Genomic DNA, 27,124 nt, shown 5'->3' on the forward strand with positions numbered 1-27,124 from the left:
TTAATTGCGATCTTTAGTGCAAAATGCATGCCGGTTCCTGTGTCATTTTAGAGGCGCGAGCGTTTCAGGGCCACTGTTAACCTCAGTACAGACAGACCATCCTGAGGCTGGTGCTTGTCCTCAAACGGCATGGTGACACTTTTCTTTCCACCTCAGTTTTTGGTCATGAGATACCTTCCACCCACATGAAAGCATCCTGGACTTCTTTTCTTTTTTTTGTTCAAGGGTAGACCTTAACTGAAAAGACATTTCACCCAAAGCAGGCTTTTCTTTTCTCTTCTAAAACACAATCTTTGTTTGATTGAAGGTCTCAGCTTTAAGATGTCTTTCATGAGCCTTCTCCCTTGGGATGTGGGACCAGATAGGCAGCAGTACACTTTTGTTCCTTGTGCTTCTTTAGTGATTTATTTTTGCAAATGAATCCAACCAATTCTTTTCTTTCAAAGCAGAAAGTGAAGCTTTCCCTGTTTTTAGTAATAATTTCTTAGCAAATAATTTCATTGCTTCTGACTGGCTGATTGAGTCAGGACGATTTACCACAAAAGATGGTGCTGGACTCATAAATAGGATAAAGTCAACAGGAGGCATGACATTATCCATTGTTGCTAAAAGGTAGGGAAGAAAACACCCTCACCTAGCTCTGATTAGAGCATATGGTAAATTGTTTTTTTTAATTGACGTATCAGTGATACACAATCTTATGTTGGTTTCAAATGTATAACACAGTGGTTCAACAGTTTCCCCTATTATTAGATCCTCAACCCCACTAGTGCAGTTACTATCTGTCAACATAGGAAGATGTTACAGATTCACTGACTATATTCTCCATGCTGTATTACTATCCCTGTGCTCAACTTATATTATGATTGAGAATTTTTGTGCCCCTTTACCCCCTCATTCTCCCCATCCAGCTACCCCAACCCCTTCCTCATGGTAACCAACAGTCAATTCTCAGTGTCTGTAAGCCTACTGCTATTTTGTTCATTTTGTTTTGTTTTTAGATTCCATAAGTAAGTGAAATAATAAGTATTTATCCTCCTCCACCTGGCTTATTTCACTTAGTGTAATACCTTCTAGGTCCATCCATGTTGTTGCTAATGGCAGGATTTCTTTCTTTTTTATGGCAGGATAATATTCCATTGTGTGTATGTACCACATCTTCTTTATCCATTCATCTGTTGATGAATACTTTGGTTGCTTCCCTACCTTGGCTGTTGTAAATAATGCAGCAATAAACATAGAGGTGCATATATCTTTTAGAATAATAGAATCAGGGATTTTATTTTCTTTGGGTAAATTCCTAGAAGTGGGATTACTGGGTTATATGGTATTTCTATTTTTAATCTTTTGAAGAACCTCCGTACTGCTTTCCACAGTGGCTGTACCAATTTACATTCCCACCAACAGTGTAGGATGGTTTTTCTCCACAATCTTGCCAACATTTGTTATCTCTTGTCTTTTGGATAGTGGTCATTCTAACTGGTGTGAGGTGATATCTCATTGTGGTTTTGATTTGCATTTCCTTGATGATTACTGATATGGAGCATCTTTTCATACAACTGTATTTCATCTTTGGAAAAATGTTCAGATTCTCTGTCCATTTTTTAATCAGGTTATTTGTTTTCTCGGTGTTGAGGCATGTGAATTCTTTATATATTTTGGATATTAACCCCTCATCAAATAAATCACTTACAAATATATTCTCCCATACTGTCACCTTTTTGTTGTGCTGTTGGTGTCCTCTGATGTACAGAAGGTTTTTATTTTTTATTTTTTACAGAAGCTTTTTAATTTGATGTAGTCCCACTTGTTCATTTTTTAATTGTTTCCTTTGCCCAAGGAGATGTGTCCAGTAAAAAATTGCTTACGCTTACATTCAAGAGATTTTTGCCTATGTTTTCTTCTAAGAGTTTTATGGTTTCATGTCTATATTTAGGTTTTTGATCCATTATGAGTTTACTTTTGTGTATGGAGTTAGACAGTAATCCAGTTTCATTCTCTTGCATGTAACTGTCCAGTTTTCCCAACACCAGTTATTGAAGAGACTATCTTTTGTGATGAAACTGTTTTCATTCCCAATTATTACTCTTTTCCCTGTAAGAGAATTGTGCATCCCTACTTTTTGCCATATGCCTTGGAGTCTTGTCAATTTTCCTATAGTACTGATATTGAGCTTGGCCATGGGACTTGTATTGGCCAATGAAATATGAGCAGAAGCAATGTTTGCCATTTGTGGATTGGCCAATGCTCTTCTACCTCTGCCATGAGACTAAGGGTGGGGGCTACTCCTTCATTCTGGCTCTCAGAATGAACAGAGCCGTGGAGTAGAGCTGAAGGTGACATGCAGCCACATACAATGGAATGAAGAATAAAACTTTGTTATACATCTTTGTATATTGATAGACAGTGACCACAATGGAGGAGGTGAGGACTTGATAATATGGGTGAATGCTAAAACCACTGTGTTGTTCATGTGAAACCATCATATGATTGTATATCAATGATACTTCAATTAAAAAAAAAAGAAATGGATGATGCTAAAATTTAAAAAAAAACTTTGTTATAAGGCACTGAGATTTGAGGGTTGTTATCGCAACAGAACCTAGAGAAAGCTGACAGAATACTGCAGGAATTTGGGCAATACCATGGAGGAGCACATACTAATTGGGAGTCTTTAATTTGCAAGTATCAGAAACCTAACTTAAACTGGCTTAAACAAAAAAAAAAAAAAAGGAAAGAAAAAGGTACTTATTAGTTCACTTAACTCAGAGGGGCAGACTTGGCTTTGAGCATGGCCACACAGAGAGGCTCCAAACAATGCCCAGGCCCCAGCGGCCTCTCAGGTCTGCTGTCAGGTCAGACACAGTCCCTTCAGGTGGTTGCCATCAGAAGCTCAAGGCCTATAACCTCAAAGCTCCAACTGCTTCCTGAAAAATCTTGGGATTATCTCTGATGGAACATTTTAGGAGTAACATGGTGGTCAGAGGGATTCACTGCTCTGATTGGCCAGTCCTGGGTTCCACACCAGCCCCATGCCACAGGTAGAATCAGCTCATTGTCTACATGGACAGTGTAGAAGGGGGAAATCAGTGCAGTGCTGGAAAAAAACATAAATGTCTTCCACAGAAAGACAAAAAATGGAATAAAAAGAAAAATAATAATATAAGTTGGTCATGGGCATAATAGTACAGTATGGAGAATGTAGTCAATGATTCTATAACACCTTTCTGTATTGATAGTAACTGCACTTGAGGGGGTGAAGAGTTAATAATACAGGTAACTGCAGCAAAGGACACCATCAATAGAACAAAAAGGTACCCTACAGTATGGGAGACTATATTCGTAAATGACAGATCCAATAAAGGCTTGACATCCAAAATATATAAAGAGCTCACGTACCTCAACAAACAAAAAGCAAATAATCCAATTAAAAAATGGGCAGAGGAGCTGAACAGACAGTTCTCCAAAGAAGAAATTCAGATGGCCAACAAACACATGAAAAGATGCTCCACATCACTAGTTACCAGAGAAATGCAAATTAAAACCACAATGAGATAACACCTCACACCAGTAAGGATGGCTACCATCCAAAAGACAAACAACAACAAATGTTGGCGAGGTTGCGGAGAAAGGGGAACCCTCCTACACTGCTGGTGGGAATGTAAATTAGTTCAACCATTGTGGAAAGCAATATGGAGGTTCCTCAAAATGCTCAAGATAGACTTACCATTTGACCCAGGAATTCCACTTCTAGGAATTTACCCTAAGGATGCAGCACTCCAGTTTGAAAAAGACAGATGTACCCCTATGTTTATCGCAGCACTATTTACAATAGCCAAGAAATGGAAGCAACCTAAGTGCCCATCAGTAGATGAATGGATAAAGATGTGGTACATATACACAATGGAATATTATTCAGCCATAAGAAGAAAACAAATCCTACCATTTGCAACAACATGGATGGAGCTAGAGGGTATTATGCTCAGTGAAATAAGCCAAGCAGAGAAAGACAAATACCAAATGATTTCACTCATATGTGGTGTATAGGAACAAAGAAAAACTGAAGGAACAAAACAGCAGCAGAATCACAGAACCCAAGAATGTTACCAAAGGGAAAGAGACTGGGGAGAATGGGAGGGTAGGGAGGGATAAGGGCAGGGAAGAAGAAAGGGGGTATTATAATTAGCATGTATAATGTGGGGGGTGGGGGAAGGGGAGGGCTTTGCAACACAGAGAAGACAAGTAGTGATTCTACAACATCTTACTATGCTGATGGACAGTGATTGTAATGGGGTTTGTTGGGGGGGACTTGGGGTAGGAGAGAGCCTAGTAAACATAATGTTCTTCATGTAATTGTAGATTGATGATAACAAAAAAAATTAATAAAAAAAGAGAAAAAAAATAATACAGGTAACTGTTGAATCACTGTGCTGTATATCTGAAACCAATATAAGATTGTATATTAACAATACTGCAATAAAAATCATACATATAAAAAATATTTCAAAAAGGAAAAAAAAGAAATAGAATAAATATCCCTTAGTTCTACAATTGTCTTAATTCTCAAGGTAATTACAGATTATATAAAAACCATAAAATAATATAGAGGAGAAAATTAAAGCCATGTTCTTGCCATTTGGGGTAAAACATTCTTTTGAAAGACTTTTTAGCTCTAGAGTTAAGTTTATGATGATCCTTGATTTTAAAAATTTCCTTTTCACCTCATTGTTCATTTTATAAATATGTATCTTTCATATATGATAAATCTTAGTTATTTTTATAGACCAAAGAGAATTCTTAAGGGTTGTCAATGTATATATAAAATGGCTACATAAAATGCAGTGATTTAAAAAAATAGTCATGGAAAATAGGTAACTTTGAAGGGACAGAAAGGGTGAAGAATAAGGTTAATTATAGGGAACTTGTAGGAGAAGGGCCCATCATTTATGTGATAAGCAATCCGCAGCCACCCATGACAAATGATCCCAACCTACCAGCTGTGATCTGGCAATATAATGACATCATGCATCAAAGATGTCTTGGCAGAATTTATCTCACCAAGAACATTAAAATGAACCAATCTTACGTTTTAGATGGCTCCCGCAGGTAGTAGGTAGGATAATCTGAGGTACTGAAGGTTAACACACACACACTATACAGAGGTGTTGCATCTCACACAGGGGTTGTAATATGAACTCAGGACATCAGATGAAAATCACATGTAGTCAAAACTTCCCCTGAACATACATACCTTACATTACCCATATAAAGATGTAGCATCTTTCAATCTGCCTCTCATAGCCAGTTTTCTTCTGGCCTTAGTACTGATCACTCTAAGGTCCAGGTGATGTAAGGGGCAGTAGAGCAGAGCAATTCACTATGCTCTTAATAGCAGGGACTCTGCAGCAAGGCTGCCTGAGTTCACATTCTGCCTCTGCTGTTACTAGCTAGTGACCTTGGCCTCAGTTGTTTCTCTGGGATATGGCTGTTGCTGGGACAGCTCGTACTCATGGAATTTGCAGTGTCCCTTTCCATAACAGCCTCCCTTGCATCTGGCTTGGTGCCATGCTCTGTGAGAAGCAGTGAGAAAATTAAGACATAGTGTGCCTACTCCACTCTTTTCTTCCTTTGCTTCAGTGACATCAAGGCCACATGTTCCAAACAGCCATGACTTATAAGGGACTGTCCAACCTGTATCTGTCTTTGTATGAGCTAGAAATAAGCTGTTCCTGAGTATTTCGGTATTATTTATAACTGCAGCCTTGCCTGGCTTAGCTTAACTAATATAATGGGGACAATAATATGTCCTACTTTGTGGGTCGTTACATGAGTTAAATTAGGTAACATTTGTAAGTTTTTCAGAATAGTACCTGAGTAAACACTATGTAAGTGCTTGGCTGGCTGGCTGGTAGGTAGGCAGGAAGGTAGGCAGATAGGTATGCAGGTGGACAGACAGAAGGCAGCTGTGGCCTTATGGGCTGCTCAAGTCACTTGTTACGAGTGGCATGTAAAATTGAGAAAAAGTAAGGAAAGTGCTGAGTCATGTGTCCTGTTTCATGCTTCCCCTCCAGAGTGGAATGGCAAGGGAATGGCTTGCATTTTTAAATTCTTCTTTCTCTGTCTTTCCCCCAGAAGCATATCACTGAATGAACATAAATTAAGTACACATATACTGCAACCCAACTATACACAAAATCCAGGCATAAAGACAGGGATCATGTTTAACTGTGTCAAGTTCCATGGCACATAGTAAGTATCCAATAGATGGTAGCCAGCTAGCTTGCGAATTATGTCTGCTCCATAATGTTAGGGCACATGAAAGCAATGAAAAATAAATTAAATAACCCCCTTTAAACAGCTGGAACACACCTGCTTGGTGTATGTATCAATACTGGAAAAAAAAAATCCCTTAACAGCTGGTACAAGAATTCCTCCTAGGTAAGGAAACAGCTTTGCTTCTACGAAAGACTATTTTACCGATGGAAAAATAGAGGCTCAAAGAAGTTAAGTCATCTGTGTACAGAATCACATAGCTGGAAATGGTGGAGCTGGTTTCAAGTTGTGATTCCAGAGTCCAAGATCCTAACACCTATGCTACACTGTTGCCACATCTTTGAGTTCCAGGACATTCTTACACAGCCCTGAGAGTTGCAGGATTTGACTTGCTGTCATCTTCCACCCATTCCCAAGCAGCCTTCTCAGACACTCCCATCATACATACTGATGACACCTCCAACATGATGACCCCCTATCCACATGATTCCAGGGCACCCATCTTCCCTTGGGTCAGTCACTCAAGAGAATAGTCACATCTGAGAATGGGTTGTCCCTGAACATGGTCAGTCTTGATTTCCCAAATTCCTGGTCTGATTATAAGCTTCTCTGTCCTCCATCTTTCCCACCTATTCAGTTCTATTTATATTATTATTATTATTCAGTTCTATTTACATTATTATTTGCCCTTATGTGAAACTATGGTTTGGGAAGGTTATTGGTGCCCACCTAGAACAGGTGTCAGCAAATTATAGCCCATTGGTCAAATCTACCCATTGCCTATTTCATAAATAAAGTTGTATTCGAATACAGCTGTGCCTATTCACAATATTGTCTATAGCTGCTTTCATGCCACAGCAGTGGAGCTGACTTCTTGTAAGAGACCATATGTGGCCTGCACAGCCTGAAAGATATACTACGCTTTACAAAAAAAGTTTCTGACCTGACCTAGAAAGTCATTTCCTTATTCCCCAGGAACTCTGAGATTATTGAAGCCATGTTCTAGGACTTTAATCCTTCTCCTCGTTGCTACTGGGGAGACTGCATTTGGCATTGGAGGCTGACAGGAGAGAACTGGTTTGTGAGTTGTGCACTCCCAGAGCCAGGCCACGGGCGGGGTGACCATGGCCTCCCCACCGCTTCCCAATGAGGCTCGCACCTGCCGCTCTCTGCTTTCTCCGTGCCTCAGCGCCACTTTCCTCCCATGCCTTTTGAGCTTCTCAGCATGATCACATGAAAACTCAGTTTCCCCCACTGTCTCACTCCAGTCACCTCCAATGAAGAGCAGCCCTCAGCCTTCCCAGTTGACTGCCAGTCAGTGGATAATACCTTGCCTGCAGCATATCCACCATTCAATCAGGTGCTCTCAGGGAGCTTTGAAAAATCTCATTGTTTCTTTTTTCTTTAATTTTTTATTATGGAAAATGTCAAAGATATAAAAAAGGAAAAAAAAAGGAAAAACCCATGACATCATCACGGCTAGCTTCAGTCATACTGTTGTCCGCATCATTCGCTCAATGTTAACTTCCCACAACCCCATCCATGGACATCATTTCATTTGTCATTCATAAATATTTCAGCATGTTTCTAAAAATGTTTTAAACTCATGAGTATAAAATCATTATTATCACCCCTAAATAAAATAATAATAATTCTTCATAACATCAACCATTTATTAAGTGTTCAAATTTCTAGTCATCTCCTTATTTTTCTTCTTAGTTTGTTTCTTTGAATCAGGACCTAAGTAAAATCTACACATTGATGTTTCAAAAACCATATGGACTCTACTATCCCCATTTTAGATGTTTCTGAGTTTGGTATGTTTCTTACTTCCAATGTGAACACACTAAATGTAGTATTTCTTTCTCTTCCTGAAATTGGTTGTTAAATTGTTAACATAATTTATAGAACATGATAATTTGTGAGAAAAATGTTAAGATATTATTAGAGAAGTTAACAATGCTTTCCCTTGTATTTAAGATCCCCTGGGCCCAGTCTAGACCTTTCACTATATTACTTTGCCAGTCTTCAACCCTGATTTTATCCAACCACCTATGTTCACCACCCATTTCCAGGGTTACAGGGGGCAGATGGACGACGTAATCACTTAAACAGGTTGTTTATATGCATCACAAATTCAGGCCATCAGCTAGGCCATCCCTATTTATCCCTACTTAATTCCCTATGGGTTTCACCATAGCAGCTAGTGCAACCCCTTCCCTCCCCTACAGGTTTCCAGAACCTGCCTGGGCCTCCCTCTCAGCAGATGCCTTCACACCTACATGAACCATCAGAACAACAGTGCCCACCACGAACTTTCTCAGCTTTTCTCCCTTCCACCTCAAATTTCCTCTCACTTTTAGCTCTAGTCTCAGAGGAAGAAATACATTATCTTCTTATATCTATAGATGCACACATATGCAAAGAAGTCTCTAAAATCAAGTTCACTAAAATGTCAACAATGGCTATATGGGGAGACAGACTTTTAGGTATATATACCTTTTTCTTCTTCTTTTGTTTGTTTTCACTGAAAAGGTATCATTTTCATAAAACCTATCATACCAATTTAAAATGTAAGTGACCTCCAGTAAAATGTAGATGGTCCCTAGGAGTGAGAGACTTCCAGTTTCCCCACATTCTCTCTTACTCTTTGTGGTAGGCAGAATAATGGAACCCAAAGATTTCCACATCATAATTCCTAGAGCCTATGTTACCTCACAATGACAAAAGGGACTCTGTAGATATGATTAATTAAGGACCCTGAGATAGGGAGATTATTCTGTATTGTTTGGCTGAGCCAATGTAATCAGAGAGGCAAAAGAGAGTCAGGGAGATGGGCCTAAGGAAGCAGGGGCAGAGATGTGCAATGCTGCTGGCTTTGAAGATGGAGGAAGGGGTCTCCAGGCAAGAATTATGGGCACCCTCTAGAAGCTAGAAAAGGCAGGGACATGAATTCCCCCCTACAGCCTCCAGAAAAGAATGCAGCCCTATCAACACTTTGATTTTAGCCCAATGAGACTGATGTCAGGCATCTGACCTCTAGACCTGTAAGATACTAACTCTGTATTATTTAAAGCCACAGCATTTGTAGCAGTTTGTTATGGTAGCAACAGAAAATGAACACCCCCCCACTTCAAATCAACATAGAATCTTAGGAGAAACAATAACTTGCTTTGCAAACACAACTATGAGGTAAGCCATGGTCCCTGCGGCCAGCCACAGGTCTAGGAGTAAGTACCTCCTTTGCTGAGCTTCTGGAACCAACTCTGGGCTACTCCAAAGCTCTGCCTTTGCCCATCTTGGTTTGATTGGTACATTGAACATGGGAATCTTGATTTCAGAATCAACATTTCTTTCCAGACCCTACTTCTGAGCTCTGGGTCAATGTTTCCAATATGGATATCCTAGAGGCAGCTTAATCTCAATGTGGCCCCAGGAATCATCACCTTTACCCTTAAACCTGCTTTTCTGGCTAGATGTCTGTGCTTTTATTATGGGATCCCATTTACCCAGCAAATCTTACCTTTTCAGGCATACCCCTTTTCCACCCCAGATTCATCCTGTGTCATGCACTCTACCCATTCCGTGTCCCTCCTATTCCTATTTGTTGTCCTAGCTCAAGACCTGAGGACTGTGACCGTAGCCTTGGCACCGGCAGTCCCAATCCAACCCCAACAGCCCCAACTCCCTCAATCTCACACATCCCCTGCACTCTTGGGAGTCACCTTGCCAATGCAGACTGATCACATAACGAATACTCCAAAACCTTTTAATGCTCTCTCTTGCTCATGGAGTAATGCCCCAATGTCATGCTCTCACCAAAAGCCAAAACACACTCCCTAAATCTCCTCCAGCCGTAGCACCCAACACATCCCTGTATCCTGGCATTCTCTATGAGCCTGGGATGCTGGTCTCCTGAGCCTGGACTAAGTCTTGCCTTTTCCCACCTTTGCACCTTTGGCCTTGAACACACATTTCTGCTGTATCTCCTTCCTAAGCCCACAATGTCCCTCAATGGCAAGAGTAGCTGCTGTTTACCACTAAGTCACATGCTCCTACAGGCTGGGCCTGTGCATGATGTCATTTGTAGGGACATCATTTCACTGCATCTTCATAACCACCATATTTTACTGATGAGGAAGTGGAGGCTTAGAGAGTGACTTGCTGTGGTGCTTTTAAAATATGTCCACACATGCTTTGATACACCTCCTTTCAAAAGGTGGAACCTAATTGTTCTCCCTATGAATGTGGTACTCCAGCCATGCTTAGTGATTCACTTCTCTCAGACAGAATGTGGTGGAAGTAGGGGTTTTTGCCTTCCAAGAGTGAGTCATAAGAGGCACAGCAGCTACGTTCTTGTGCTTGAGTCTCTCACCCTGAAAGAGGCCAGTCACCATGTCATGAGGACACTCAAGCAGCCTACGGAAAGGTCATGTGGAGGAACTGAGGCCTTCAGCCACCACTGTGTGTGAGCCGACTTGAAAGTGGTCCTGTAGGCTCCGACAAGCCTCTGGATGATGGTGGCCCTTGCAACCTCTTCACTACAACCCAAGAAAGACTCCAAACGAGAACCACCCAGCTAAGCAGCACCTAAATTCCTGATCCGCAGAAACTGTGAGGTAATAAATATTCATTTATTGTTTTAAGTCACTATGTTTGGGCTAATTCATTACAGAGTAATAGATAGCTAAACACTTACCCAGGGTCATGCCCTGGGTAAGTGGCAGAGTAGGGATTCTGAACACTGGTTTTTCTGTCCCCAAAGCTCAGGCTCTTAACCCCAAGCCAATACTGCCTAAAGTACTAGTTTATATTCTGCTTCTTTTAAAAAGCCTTAACTGAGTCTCTCCCTCAAAATTCACCTTCCTCCTCTCTATACCTTTAAGCCCTACTCAAAATGCCCAGGCGTGGGCTCCTTCCCCAACAATCGCCACATTTGCCTAATAGCCACCTCATTTCATTTTCAACTTCCCAGTTCTAGGCTCTCAGCTTTAGTGTCTACATTTCAGTGTTGCCAATGAAGACTAAATGAGATAATATGCGTAAAAGCGCTTAGCAGAGAAATGGCTCCATTACACTCTTTATTAATAGTCGGCTACAATTATACTATCTATTTCTACCTGTGGGTGAGCTCTCAACTCCAGCTGTATCTTCGAATCGCCTAGGAAACTATTTAAGAAAATTCAAAAACACCAATGCCTGGACTAACCCTGAGTTAGTAGGTCTGATTTTAAAGGTTTTGGGTGAAGCCAGAAAACAAAAGTTCCCCAGATGATTTTAAAACGCAGCAGGTAAAACACTGCTGGGTTAGATCAGAGGTTTTCAGCAGGGAGGATCTTGCTGTCCTTTCCTCTGCGCTGATGCCCCCACCCCCGCCCCACCACCTCCCTGACATTTGGCCAGTGTCTGGAGACATTCCTGATAGTGATGACTACAGGGGGTGCTACTGGCATCTAGTGGGAAGAGGCCAGAGATTCTGCCAACTGTCCTACAGTGCACAGGCCAGCCCCACAAATCTATCTGCTGCTAAGTGTCATTAGTACCAAAAACTGGGAAACCTGGGTTAGATATTGTTTCCCGGCTTCTGCTCTTGTTCTCTTGAAGAACACTGGTTCCTGCTTGCCTCTCTGACTCTCCCTGTTCACTAGTATGTTTGAGAAGGAAATAGCACCTGAGGTCCTGCCTTTCAAAACCAAATGTGGGCACCGACAAACTTGGCCGCTGCCCTGGCGGGGCTGGCTCCAGGACTGCCAGGAGGGCCTAGTGATGGTTTTATGCTTCTCCATTTCCCTTTTGTATGTTGTTAACATCTGTATGACAACGCTCACAACAGAAACTACAGCTAGTTGTACATGTCTCTCTCACGTATTTCATTCATCTCTGTTTTCTCTGCACCTCCAAGCTCTGTGCCTTGTACTTGTTAAGTATTCAATAAATATTTACTGCATCAAATTAGACTGATATCACTTTAAGTTTTATCACGCTTCCTGGCATCTCTTTGAAAGGTGATGGAAATAGAGAATATAAGTACCAGTTTATGCAAGAGCTTGTAACTCTTCTTCTTGTTATACTTATGTGTGCTGCCAGTGGAAGTTAGCCACCATTTTAAATTAAGTTATTTGTATAATAAATGACTAAGGATTTAAGAAGACCCTTCATTTAGAGAAGCTCTCATATCTTTAAAAATCTCTTTCATTGTTTATTGTAAGTGGGGAAGCATTTCATTTTCAAAGTAAAGCACCAACTTGGAGGATGATACTGAAAAAACCTTGTCTTAGAAAAACATGCAAATCTTTCATTTATTAATCATTTATAATCAATAAATTATGGGCCTTCCATTTTCATAGCTGACGAAACTAAGCACAGGTTTAGAAGTTAAATAAGAAACAAGGTTTGCTAATATCATTCACCTTTGAATATGTAGTTTCAGATTTTTAAAAAACTAGTGATATCTGGGGTGTTTTTAATGCTCAGAATTGAGAAAGTCAGCCAAGAGTCCATTCAACTTCGAATTCTCAAGAAGGGTAGGTTTTAGCAACATGTGACATTTGAAGGCTCAGGGTGTAATTTAAGGTCTTCCATTCTGTTTAATATGGAGTTTTGTAAGCCTTACTTAATTTCCTAGTGCCTCAGTTTCCTGATATTATTCTTGTAAAGGGCTCGCATGAAAACATTCTCAAAGCAACAGGTTAAATATATATTATTTTCTGTAAATTGAGTTTTATCTTCCACCTGGCTTAAAATAAAGGACCATTGCTTAAATGTCATCCTCCAAGTGAGATCTTTTCAGATCCCTGACTACTCTGTATTCCCCCACTCCCTGATTTATTTTTTCCTCTAGCACTTACTTGATCACTGTTTGCCCTCCTCTACTAGAATATAAGCTCCATTAAGACAGGGACTTGGGGCTACCTTGTTCATCACTTTATCTCCAGCACTAGAATGATGTTTGGTACCTCGTAATACTCAATAAATACTTATTGTATGAATGAATGAATTATGCAAATCTAGAAATGAAATAAATATACTGTAACAGCACTGAAGGCATGAATTAGATGTGATTGAATCAGCATGGCTAGATCTCAAAAGCATGAGTGAAATAAAAACAAACTGCAGAATAACACACATATTTTCCTCATCGCAAAATAGGTAATAGCATTGCTATCAGGATCAAGTTAGTTCATTAGTGTTAAATGCTGAGAACAATGATAATCAGTAAATGTTAGTTGCTATCATCATCATCACTATCACTGGTAAAATATAGCTCACATAAAATAATACTTCTAATTTTATATAGTTAAATAGCTAATTTAAGAGCTCTGGAAGGGTGCACTATAGACCAAACTGATTATTTCTGTGAGGAGAGAAGAGATCAGACTAGAATGATGGTCAAAAAGATTTTACTTTGATCTGTTATGTCCTGATAATTTAAATGTAAAATTGATGCATATGACTAAAAATTAGTATTTAGAAAAGTTCAGTCATATTTCCTAAGACATATGACCTATAGTGAGAAAGAGAGATAATAAAGAGATGAATTACTTCGGATAAGAATTTCAAAAGTTTTTTCTGTTTTGTTTCTAGTGCTTCTTGAATAACCCATAGTTAGGATTGAAAATAACCAGAGACAAGAGCCACAAATGTAACTGACCTGAAGTCCTGGGTGGATTGCATGAGCTAGTTCTCTTAGATTGGAGAAAAGTATCATTAACACAATCTTAAAATTAGGAATAAGTTATCTGAAACACTGTGTTGGTACTTACTGAATCTTGAGCCACTGCTCCACAAATGGAATGGAGAAGAATTCTGTGAAAGGCTCGCCTGTCCTCTTTGGATTTTGACTGCTCAGGATGCCATATATTTGATTCACAAGAGAACAATAAGCAAGAATTCAAGTTAGTTAGTTGTTGCTATTTTGCTTGCAAATTAACACTATTGAATCCTTAGGGTCATTGGATATTCAAAGATGGGAAAAACTTACTTGTATAACCACTCGGTCAGGAAGTCACAGGCAATAAATTTGGTTCTTTTTCTCTGAAGAGAGAAGAGAGAATTAAATGATATTCTTTGCCCCCAAGTGTGAGTAGGACAAAGGAAGAAAAGTTAATTGGTTGCTTGTGGTAGATGAAATATGCATGGGTCCTTCATGAGGTTTAACAGCACATTAACACATGGTCAGGTGACATAAAGAATTCTGAAGACATTTCTCCAGTCATCTTTAGATAAGCCAATTTCTGATAGCAGGGACTAATAAAAGACAGTACAGATTATAGGGAGCTTACTACATGCTTTTGGAATTATCTCAGAAGGATTTTATTTAAATCCAGACCTTGATTCTAAGTAACTATATTTATTGCCTTTCTCCTGTCCACTCAGATCCTCAGGACAGCAGTACTTCTGGTCTGGGTACCACTTTCAAACATGGAAGCCAAGAACACAGTTGCCATTGGCCAGTGTGGTTGATCCTGCCAGCTGTCCACCCAATAGCCACACTCCACTTAATCCTTATTAATAGAAACCTGATTGACAATCAGCCCAGAGGAAAAAAAACACATTTCCCAGCCTCCCATGCAGCAGGGACAGCCAGGACACAGTTCTGCCTTATGAAATAGAAATGAACATGCCCTGTGGATTTCTGAGAATGTTCTGCTTTCTTGACTTCTGCTCCCCCTTCTTCCTTGAAGTTCCCTTCTAATTCTTTGAGTCTGAAAGACAGATGTGGGGCTGGAAATGCAGCAGCACCTTTTGGCCATGAGGCCCAAAGCCACATGCAAGGAATGGTAGACAGGGAGTTGGAATGAACCTTGGCCTTTGATGACTTCCTTAAGCCACTGCCCCAGCATGGGCTGACATACTCTGGACCTCTTGATATGGATGGAAAAATAAACTTCATTTGGTTTATTACCACTGGTCTTGAGTTTTCATTACATGCAGTTCAATTCAGTCCCTAGAAGATAACTAGAGAGCTAGTAAGCCACAAGGGGAAAAACATGTCCTGGAGCCCTGGGGGAGAAGATGTGCTGAAAACAGCAGTGGGGTGGAGCACCTTGTGCCCTGTCTCTGAGACCCACTTAAAGTCTCTTATAACCAAAACAGAACTAGTCAATGCCTTCTAGAAGACTGTTATAGAACCTGGGAAATAAAGGGTTGCTTACTGCCTTTTCAAGAAAGCAGGGGCTAAGAACCACTAAGTCCTGAGGTGTGCTGCCATGTGAAGAGATCCTTCCCAAGATGAAGGCAATACAGTCTGCTGGAAATTCTCTTTGCCCCTCCAGGGCTATCCTTCTCCACCTTGCTCCGTGCCTCCTCACGAGGCTGATTTTATAGTTCACACCAACCAGTCTCTCTTACTGTCTAGTTGGGTCCAGCCAATGGGAGGTGCCAGCAGGAGATCTGAGACAGGGAGGAGAGAAAGACAGGGTGTTATGGGTTTAATTGTGCCCCCACCACCGAATTTGTATATTGAAGTCCTGACCCCCAGTACTTCAGGATGTGACCTTGTTTGGAAATAGGATCATTAGAAACATATAGTTAAGCCCAGGCACTCCTGAAGGACACAGCAGCTCTAGTGAGAGTGAACAAATCTGGTGTTCTTATTAGCAAGGAAGAAGGGAGATACAATTGGGTAGGCCACCAGTGGAAGCTTTCTAATGACACTGTACAAGGCCCTGGATCCAGCCACGCCTAGAGTCAAAATCCCGTGGACCTTTCAGGTACATGAGCCAATATATTCCCTTCTTTTAATTAAGCCAGTTTACATTGAATTGGTTAGTGCTTGCAACACCAAGAGTTTTCACTACTATCCCTTCTTCTCCAATCAGCTAACCCCCATTTGTCCTTCAAGATACCTTCAGGAAGCCTTTCTGAGCATCCTCACCTTCTTCAGCTTAGTAGCACCATCCACCAAGTTCTCTGTGTGTCCCTCTGCCAAGCACCTAACATAACTATTGGCCCATATGTCTATCTTCCCTGCTGAACTATAAATTCTGAGGGTAGGATATACATCTCTTTCCTTTATATTCCCAGCATGATTGAGTGCCTTGTGTGCAGAGCAGATGATGAATGAGAGCTGAGTGAATGAATGACCAGATCACCAGCCAATTCTCAAGCATCAAAGGAGGAGAGAGATTATGTACAAGAATCCTGGAGGAATTGCAAATATTTTATGTACAATTTCTCTTCACTTTCTTCCCATGTTTTATTATGAAAATGTTTCCTTCTTTTTTTCTTTGTTCCCCTTTACTTTGAAATAGCTGACTCAGCTTTAAAATCTTAGATAAGGTTGAAAAGATTGTTGTGAAATTGATTCTCACCAAAAAGTAAAGTGCTTAAGATTTTTTCCTGAAAGCTTTATTACAAGCCATTAGTAAACAAAATACAGTGGTGCCTGGGTTGCTGGAGATTGTTTGCAGTCTCTTACCTCATCACTAATGGCCTTTTATTAAAAAACTGAAACACTGCTGGCCAGGGAAATAAAATTAAATGTACTAGACCATGTAATGGGGTTTTCTCTAAGTCTGCATTGCAAGCATAGGATTCCCTTCAAAAAACCATCTTTAATCAAAATAAGAAAATACATGTGCAACAATGCCAATATGTATCTAGCACGAATTGCTGTATAATAATTTAAACAATCCAGCAATTGTATGATGGCAGTGTCTCTCTTTTCCCCCTACAAAAGATTCATTGTTTCCTTGGCATTTACTGTACCGTTTGGTGGTAAGGATTCTTTCTACCAAGGGAATGCAGCTTGACTTACTCTATTAAATAGACTTAAAATGGCCAAATGGTCTGATATATGAAGGTCATGCAGACAGATTTAATCACTTTTGATGCAAAGAAATAAAATGAAAGAAATTGTGTTTTCCTTCTGTTCTGGGCAAGCATGGACGTGCCGTGCATACTCAGACACAAAGAACAGTGGGGATATTGTTCAGCTGTTGTTTAGTTTAAAAATTATCTGCCAGGGAGTTGAAAGGGAGAAGGGAGAGCAAATGAAAAGTTGAGTGAAGAGATAAGGAAGGAAGTAATAGAAAAATGAGAGCAAGATGAAGAAAGTGTGGGCACCCAGGGGTTACATAATGCCAATGAATAGAGTTAACAGTGGTTAGAGGGTGAATATGTGGAGTTTGGGTGAACAAAGGAAGTAGTTAAGACAAACTCAAACACGGTTAAAAAGCAATTTAAAAAAATTCAGAACTAAAAGGAAAAAGGCTAAATGTCAAGGGTGAAAACACCATCACAGCATCATGAGTCTTTCTTTGAAATGCGTCCACAAAAACAAAATAGATGTACAGAGGGGAAGATTAATGGATTGGTGGATAGACTGGATGGATTTATTTGTGATGAGGCAAATAAAGCAAAATGATAACTGTGAATCTAAGTGGTAAATACATGGGTGTTTGCTCTGAGAAGTCTTCCAATTCTTCCAAATATGGGACAAAAGTTTTATAATAAAATTGAGGGAGGGGCAGGGGAAGAGAACATCATCATAAAAGACCCAAACCTTTAAAGAGAGAAAAAGCAGAAATTAGGGTTCAATCCAGTGTTTTGTGCTAATTTTTATGTTATTAATAAACATCATAATGTCCTGCACAGACAAACATACAGGAGACAGACGAAGGGCTGAAGACTGGGAAGAGAAACACCTAGCCCTGGAAAGTCCCTGCATCTATATCAGGTGACTAATGCAATTCCACCCCAGAAAGGTCAAATGCACATGCACTGAGGTCAGTCATCTGAAGCGTGGCTGGCTATGGCATTGTGTTGGTTGAGACTCTCTGGGTTTACAAATGATAGAAATAGACTTGGGTTACCTTGGTTACTGGGTTTTTTAAAAAATCTGTTTAGGCTAGATTTTGCTGGAATAAACACCCCCAAATCTGAGAAGCTTACATCATCGATGGTTTACTTCTTACTCATGTTACGTCAACACTGCCATCAGTGGTGGCTCTTTGCTCCACGTTGTCTTTACTGTGGGACTCAGGCTGACAGAGCAGACTCTCTCTGAAATATTGATAGCATCATGGCAGATGAAAGGAATATGGTAAACCATGCTTTGACTCTTAAATTGTGTGCTTGGAAATGACACTGGTCATGTCCACTCATTCCTTTGACCAAAGCAGGCACATGGTCAAGTCTCCCTTAGGGAAAGGACACAAATACTTCTGAACAATAATATATTCTAGCACAGGGGGTTACTGTAAAGACAGAAGGAGAGGAAGGGAAGTGAGAATTCCTCCAAGTGGGGCAGAGTCAAGTCTCAGGAGGAGGCAGACCAGTGTCTCCAGCTCTCCAGGACCCAGGCCAGGCCAGCCACAGCTGTCATCAGCAGCTCCGCAACCCACCAGAAGTCTGGATCCGGTTGTCGTGTGGCTCGGCTCTGTGGCCTGGCTTCTCCCCGACTTACTCCTGCTTCTGCTGTTGCCCTTTCCTGATCCTTTCTCCTCCTCTCTCTGCTCCAAGGCCTGTGAATTCACAGATTTTCAAGCCTTTGCCCTGTCTCTGGAGTCTCTGCCTTTGTACCCACACTGTAGCCGGTCTGTTCTCTGTGGAGTCTGACACCCTGACTCTCCAGAAGGGACACTGATTGGGTTGGTGAGAAAATACGCAGGACAGGCCGCCTCTGTTGGGCAGAGCTATCTTACCAGACCATTTCCTGTCCACTTGCCATCACAGAGTGGCTGCCCACAGGGCCCGACACTTAACCCTGATTCAATCACTGGTGGCCACAGTTATGGGGACGTGGACAAAGCAGGGACAAAGCACTGAAGTTAAGGCTGCAGGCATGGCATGCACTTAGCATGTCACTGCCTCCTCTCCCACAACAGACTTTCAGACACCTGAGACCTCTCGGACATGACAAAAGTGATGAACAACTGATCTTAGAAGCGAACACACACTTGGACTTTAACCAGATGCCAAACGACCTATCACACAAAACTTCAAACAGGGTTTTTTTTTCCTGCTGCATTAGAATTTTATTACAGAAAAATAAATACTTCTCAATAGAAGTTAAAAATACGCAGCCATAACATAAAACGCTAAGACTTCCAGCATGGGCCACGTGGTCATTTCTAAAAATGTTCTTGATTAAAAGGAGTAATGCAAAAATAATTTACCACACCTTTCCTGCAAGGAGCTATTTTTTCCACTCCTTAGAAATTATTTTCCGACAAAAGCTGATGGTATTTCTAATTTCCTTTATTGGTCGAGGCCAACAAATTGAGTTTCTTTCCTCACTGACCAGAGCCCTTGTACTTTAAAAAAGATATTCAGGTATTTGAATTAAAAAAAAAAACTATACTAAATGACTATGAGATGGGCAAGAATGTAAAAAGAAAAAAAGAGATCTTGTTTTACTGAATTATTCATAGTAGCAAATTTTAATGTCATGAGATCATCAGAGGACTTATCAGGAGTAAGAAACAGTTTCCTGATACCAACTGTTGTTTACAGTGCTTTTCATTGTAATGGAATTTGATAAGCAACCAAAAGCCAAAAGGGAAAATTTTATGTTGCATAGGGTAGGAAAAAAGGTGGAAAGTCTTAGTGCTTCTGTCAGACTCTTTGTAATCCATATTTAAAGCTGAGATAAGATTTATCTTCAGCCATCATTTTACTCATGCATAAAACTCCAGATTTCTGTTCAAATTACACAAGGTGTACTGACCCACTTTGGCCCTGTTCAGTAAATATTTACTGAGGACCTACTATGTGCCAAACCCTGTGCCAAACACTAGAGATAAAGAAATGAGTAAGACAGGACCCCACTGGGGTTATTAATTCAACATCCAGCAACCAACCTCAGCTGGATAGGAGCTCTGATGATTGTAGAGAATAAACTCTGTGTCCAGTTCCACGGTGACCCCTGGTAAAGCAGTCCAGATAATGCCACCTCACCTGTCACCTACACCTAAACCTATCTGGGGCACATTTATCCTGGCCCAGGGGAACTCATTGAGTGAGGAACGGGCAAGAAATCAATTTCAGAGTGAGAAGATATGAGGGCCAATTTATGGGGCTTCAGGGTAATTATTTCCTTTGCTTTGCTGAATGAGCTTGGCCATCCTCTCCTCCTCCTGGCTGTTGTCGCAGGTGGAGGCAAAGCCTAGGCCAGTGGCAGTAGCTGTTTTGCCACTCAGAGGGAAGCCAGCCTAAGGATAAAACTGACTCTGCACGAATAAATCCTGTCAACAAGACAAGAGGTAACAAGTGTTGGAGAGGATGTGGAGAAAAGGGAACTCTCATACACTGCTGGTGGGATTTTGCAAATTGGGGCAGTCACTAGGGAAAACAGTATGGAGGTTTTTCAAAAAACTGAAAATATGACCCAGCAATTCCACTTCTGGGAATTTCCCAGAGAACAAAATTGCTAATCCAAAAAGATATGTGCATTCCTATGTTTTTTTAAAGCAGGTATCATTTACAATAGCCAAGTACAGAAGCCACCTAAGTGTCCATCGACAGATATGGTACATATACAAGGGAATATTACTCAGCCATAAAAAAGAATGAAATCTGCTGATTGTGACAAAATGGATGGACCTAGAGGTCATTATGCTAAGTGAAATAAGCCAGAGAAAGACAAATACCATAGGATTTCACTTAGATGTGGAATTTAAAGAGGAAAACAAATGAATGAACAATCAAACAAAACTGAAATAGACTCATAAACAGAGAAGAGAGGTAATTACCCTTGGTGGGTAGAGAATGGGTGAAATAGGTGAAGGGAAAAAAAATGAGAATGTCTGATATCTTGATCTGGGTAATGGTTACATGAGACTATACACATGTCAAAATTCACCAACCTATACACTAAGATTTGTGCATTTTATTGTGTGTACCTCAGACTCTGCAAGAGGTCAAGCAGAGAGGCAGAAGAGAACCAAGTCCTCAGTGAAAGCACTGAGCTCTTGAATCAAGCCAATCCTGAAGCCTTTCTTCTCTACCTCAGATCCTCCAAGTTTCCTGAGCCAATAAATGCCCTTCATTATGTAGGCCAGTTTTCTGCCAGCTGCAGCACAGTGGGTCCTAGTCAACAAAGCTGCCCAGGATCTCTTCTACCTTCTTTCGGTAACAGCTCCCTGAGTTCCTTCTGGAGAATCTACCCTTCCCCAACTCTAAAGCTATGTGCACTGGGTAGGGCCCCTTCCCTGTGCCCAACAGCCCATGAATTCCCCTAGTTCCAAGGACTGGTTCCAAAGTAGGCACTGGACCTGAGTCAATTCAATTACAGAGAAACTCAGGGAGAGACTTTCTTTTCTCCGCTACACGTGAGCCTTATGAGGCACAGGATGGCCCCACAAGGAGAGGGCCCATTTGAGGGTGTAGGCATGCCAGAGGAAACAGAATCAAGAGAAGGAGAGGGAACCAAGTCAGAAAGACAGTGTCTGAGCCAGAGGAAGCTCCTGGAAGGTCTCTCCAGGGGCCTGTCACCTATATAAACAAACAAAACAAAAGATTAAGTGAGTTTAAATAGGGTTTTCTCTGAAGTGCAGGGCCTGTCCTCAAAGAGTTAACTCTGGCAAATATGGGAACATTAGCTCTGTATAGTTAACACATCCAGCTGAAAAACCTCTTGAGTTCATACTACTTTTTACTGCTAATGATATAAACCTTTGTCAAAAACTGCTTTCAGCAAAAATCATTAACTTTACGCTGAGTGTCCAGAATATTTTCAGACATGCATTGGAAAGAATCTCCAAGTAAAGTTTTCAACACAGCCACTAAACTGATTCTGTTTAATATAGCAGTCCAATTTAACTCTAAGTTCTGATCGCTCATGTTCTAATTAAGCTAATCCAAAGGCAAGGTTGGATGTCAGGGGATCGCTTAAGAACACTAGGCCAGCAGTAATGTCTCATCTTTATAATGATATTTACATGTCTCAAACTTAATTTGCTCCAGTGGAATGTAGTCCAGGTCATGACAGAACAGGAACAGTTGTCATGGCCTTTTAATCAAACTTCAGTCTAAGGAGGATGCTCAAGATCTGTCTCAACAACTGCATGGTTGATTGACTTCCTTAAAACCTTTGTTCCAAATCACATAGATTCTGCGCGGCCCAGGGGCACCAGGGAAGGCAGCTATAACTATAAATGAAAGATCAGGAAGGTCAATGTCAACAAAGACACAGTAAGGCACAGGCAAGCCTTTGTGAAAATTCTACTCCCAGAAAAACTCCTGTCTCACTATTGAAATTATTTGTAAACCTAGATTCACAGTCATGCCTCCAAGAGACCAAGGGGTTGGGAGCATTCCTTTAAGGAATGAAAAGATGGAAAAGACATGTCAGGGCGTGTGCAAAAGAAAGCTTCTGGCAGAGGCTTGATGATATGCCTGTCTCGACCTATCTCACTATCCCCGCCTGAAACTGGATTTATTCCTTCTTTCACTGTCAGTCTGGGCCCATCTCTCCTCCCTCTGGCTGTTCACTTGTGCTGACATCTGCCTGTCCTCCTTCCAGCAGTTCTTCCTCCTGAGTCCGTCCTTCCAATACAGTCCTTAGGAACATGGCTACCCCTACCGAGCACTCAGTGCAGCACTCGCTGCACTAAGGGCTGTGCACATCTCATCCAACAGCCCTGGTGAGGCGCATGCTGTGAGTATCATCACTTAACAGCTAAGAAAACTGAGGCTCACAGAGTTAAGGAAACTTCCCAGGGACCCAGAGCTAGCAAAAGTTGCAGGGTGGAAGGCATTCAAACCTACCTGCTTGACCCCAGCACCCCCATCCCACCCTTCATGACTGTATCTCCCCAGAGCCCTTCACATTTGAGTCTTTCCTCCCACTATTCACCCCCCACATGGCCAGTCTCAGTCCACTTTTTTCCTTGCATACTGCCCTCATTTTCACTCTTCCATTCTGGGTTGAATTTCCCAATTTAGTTTTGTGCCTATTTTATTGCTACTTTTCACTCTAGCTGGGTCAATCACTGAGCTAAATGCTTTAAATGTATTATCTTATTTAATGCTCATAAACTCCCTTACTAATGATAGTTACTATTGCCATTACTTCCATTTTACAGAAGAGGAAACTGAGGCTTAGGAAGGTTAATGTTACAAGGATACAATGCTAGCAAGATCCAAGGTCATATATCTTGAAGGAGGTACAACTGGGCCCTAAATTGTGGTGAGCATGACTCCAAATTCTATGCTTAACTATTAGGCTTCCCTTATATTGCCTCCCACAAAATAAGAGCACCAGCTGTTACTATAAATACATGGGCAGTTGCAGGATTTTAGAACAAAGAATAACAAATTTTTTCTTAAAGGGCTAGATCGTAGATGTTGGGACTTGTGTCACAACTATTTCACTTTGCCATTTGTCTTGCAAATGGGTTTCAGCCCCAGGCAAATTCGCTATGGATTCAGTGTGACCAAAGAAACTGACAACAAAACGTTCTTGGGGTGAAAGGGTTATACCCAACTTTATTTCCAGGTGGCAGGTCAGTCAGTAAAATCCCGCTGACTCAGAGCGAGTCTGCATGCTGCAAGCCGGTCTCTGCCTCTGGGCCCCTCTGTCTGCACAGCGGTCCTCTGGGCCCCTCTGTCCTCACAGTCATCCCACACAGCCGTCCTCTGGGCCTCTGTCCTCAGCGCTGCCACCACTCCAGCCTCTGCTCTGCTCTCCTGCAGCCCTGCAGCCCTGCCACTGTGTTGTGCGCAGAGCACTGGGTGGAGCTCTTTATAGAGAATCAAATTGCCCACAGGTGTGCAGTGAGCTAGTCAGCCAGGGCCAGGTGAGAATCCTGGCCACAGGAACTCTCATTTTATCCACACCATTATAGTGCAAAAATGGCCATAATGTAAAGGAATGGATGTGAATGTGTCCCAATAAAAGTTAATTTACAAAAACAGGCAGACAGCCCCAGGAGCCAGTTTGCAGAGCCCTGCTTCCCAACAGTTATCAATCACTGATAGACTATCTTGCATGTGGGAGCATGGTGAAATCTGTAGTACTTGATTTCAGACACAGAAGTTTGAATTCATGAAAGCTGTTTCACCTCTCTTCTCTATTTCCTGGATAACGCTTTATTATTCTGAAGGATTAACAAGTTAAACATCTTTTGGATCTGGGACTAGTTTATGACTTGGGTTTTCCTGTTCCTGGAAAGTAGGAGAAATGGTCTCTCTAAACCAACAGGGTCAATGACCTATTCTAAGATATGTTCTTTTAAAAATGAATCAGTTGCAACTTATTTTCATCAGTTTTAAAAAAATGGTTTCCATCCTTTAAACATGAATTCTCAAGAGAAGTCTGGGATACAGGCAATCTTTCTTTCTTTTCTGTGGTCACTACAGCTGTGGTTCCAGCAACTCCTTCACCCTTGGGGGCCCCTTTGTACTGCATTCTCAGGTTATTTCTAAGAGTTATGTTTAGATTTTTAACAATACATATCGTTTCAAGGTGCTAGCATTTTTAGAATGATGAGCAAAATATGTCACTGGCCATCTGTAACATCCAGAGAGCAGAAGCATGGATATTACCTTCCATTCATTCTAGCAACAACTGGCCACCCAGAGGGGCTATGGGAGAGTAACATTCCCTTTACAGGTGTGCTATTTTCCAAGCATGTTAACAGTGTTAACAACACCTAACATTATTGAGAGCTTTCTATGTGCCATGCACTCTTAAATTTTACTTAATTCATTTCTCCTCACAACAGCTACATATTATTAGGTTATGATTATTATTGTTGTTCGCAATTTGCAGATTAGGAAACGGGGGCACAGAAAGGCTAACCACCTTGCCCAAAGCCATGTAATAATAATAGGGAGAGTCAGAATTTGAGCCCAGTTCAATTCCAGAAGTAGGCCCTTCACACCTTACCCCATTTATTCTTCTTGATAGTCCTGCCTGTGGTTTACAAATGAGGACAGGAGGGAGTTGCATACAAGTAACTCCCTGAAGTCACCAGGTTACAGCCAGAAGTCAAACCTGCCATCTGCTGCCACATCCATACAATTTCTATTACAGTGAATGAGGTAAAGTGCAAAAAGGGCCAAGGTTCTCCATCCTTCCCCATATCCACTTCTTTAGCAATGACCTTATAGTTCTTTCCATCAGGGGGTGGAGTCTATTTCCTTTCTCTATGAGGGGGCTGGCCTGGGGACTTGCTTTGGCCAAAATCATGCAGTGAATGTGACTATGTGCCAGTTCTAACCCTCAGGCTCAAAGGCCTTGAGGACATCTACTGAGTCCTTGCAACCCTTCCCAGCTACCATGTGAACAATCCAGGGCTAATCAGATGCATGATGAAAGAGCAAGTGCAACAGAGGTGATCCATCCCAGCTGAGGCCATCCTAGACCAGCCAGCACCCGGCCCACTAGGAACCTGACCACAGCCTCATAAACGAACCCAGCTAAGGCTAGAAGAACCTTTCACCTGCACCCAGTCCAAACTGTAGACTTGCAGGACAGTGAACTAAATAAATTATTATTGTTTTAAGCCACTAACTTTTGAAGTAGTTTGTTCTGTAGCAAAAAGCAAACTGATGCTGGGTATAATAACTGAAATGCAAGTTTATAACCAAATGGTCATGTGCACCCTATTTAGCAGCCAGTCAAGACTGCTACCAGAGCCACCTGGCACAAAGCCATGCCCCCAAAAGCAAGAGGACAAAGCTTCAGAGCAGAGAAGGAAAATCCTGTCACAAAGCCACTGCCCTTTATTTTGTAAGACAACCATGGGGTCACCCTCAGGTCAGAGCCTGTCGACTTTCTTTTTAAAGCCTTGCCTTTTGAGGATGACTTTGATTTTCAGAAACAAAAGCAACTCGTAGCCAAGTTGGGGAATGCAGTGATCAATGCTGCCTTTGTTCAGAAGAAGAAAGAAAAGAATCCCAACTCTAGAGTTATAAGATATTTTTGCATAGTTTACAAACTGGATCTGACAGCAATTCCAAGAGCTACAAAGAGAAGTATTTTTGATGCTAACAGCTTATTGGCATACAGTGGTCCCCCCTTATCTGCAGGGTATATGTTCCAAGACCCCCAGGGGATGCCTGAAACCACAGGTAATACTGAACCCTATCCATACTGTTTTTTCCCTATACATGCATACCTATGATAAAAGTTTAGTTTATAAATTAGGCATAGTAAGAGATTAACAATAATAAGAGAACAATTATAACAATATACTATAATAAAAGTTATTTGAATGTGTTCTTTTTCTCTCTCAAAATACCTTATTGTACTGGTCTCACCCTTCTTGTGATAATGTGAGATGATAAAATGCCTACAAGATGAGACAAAGATGAATGACACAGGCATAGTGACATAGCATTAGGCTACTATGGACGCACTGCCAGGAGGAGGATCTTCTGGATCCTGGATTCCGCACCTGCTTCTGGATCCTGGCTGATTATGGGTAACCAAAGCTGTGGAAACAAAGCCATGGATAAGGGGGCACTACTGTAGTAGAACTAAGTGCCTGGCTCTTAAGCCAGACTCCTGGGTTCAAACCCTGGCTCTTCCTCTTAGCAGCCAGTTAAACTTGGGTACTTCTCAAACCTCAGTTTCTTCATCCACAAAATGGGGGCAATGAAACCACTCATTCAAAGAGTTTTTGTGATGGCTAAATGAGATCACAATGTGAAACAGTGCCAGGCATATAGGAAGTACTACAAATGATGGTCATTAATCATATTGATTAATCACTCAGACGGTAACTGGTGATGAGAGATCATCATTATGAAACAGCCCTTAGCTTTAAGTTGTATTTCATATCTAGACACTAAATTCCAAAATGGGAAATTGAGATCTGTTGTTTGGACCCATTTAAATGCTATGCTACTCAATCAAATGCGCTAAGGTCAAGTGAAAACTGAGTTTCCTCTTCTCCTA

General features: G+C 41.2%; 1 protein-coding gene across 7 annotated transcripts in view; it reads right to left on the reverse strand.

The window, feature by feature from the left end:
* Positions 1 to 27,124, reverse strand: part of IQCK (IQ motif containing K) — a 112,679-nt gene that overhangs the window by 60,866 nt on the left and 24,689 nt on the right. For 5 of the 7 annotated variants that reach the window (XR_012122297.1, XR_012122296.1, XM_073215504.1 and 2 more), the window contains exons 5-6: positions 14,255 to 14,307; positions 14,037 to 14,117 (exon numbers count right to left, since the gene is read on the reverse strand). Coding sequence is in view for 4 of the 7 variants with exons in the window: in XM_073215504.1 (XP_073071605.1) it covers positions 14,037 to 14,117; positions 14,255 to 14,307 (134 nt within the window). In the remaining 3 variants the exon portion in view is untranslated. The remainder of the gene's footprint in view (positions 1 to 14,036; positions 14,118 to 14,254; positions 14,308 to 27,124) is intronic. The other 2 variants (XR_012122298.1, XM_017650190.3) reach the window with 1 other exon arrangement.

This window comes from Manis javanica, chromosome 10, assembly GCF_040802235.1.
Source record: "Manis javanica isolate MJ-LG chromosome 10, MJ_LKY, whole genome shotgun sequence".
Taxonomy (NCBI): domain Eukaryota; kingdom Metazoa; phylum Chordata; class Mammalia; order Pholidota; family Manidae; genus Manis; species Manis javanica.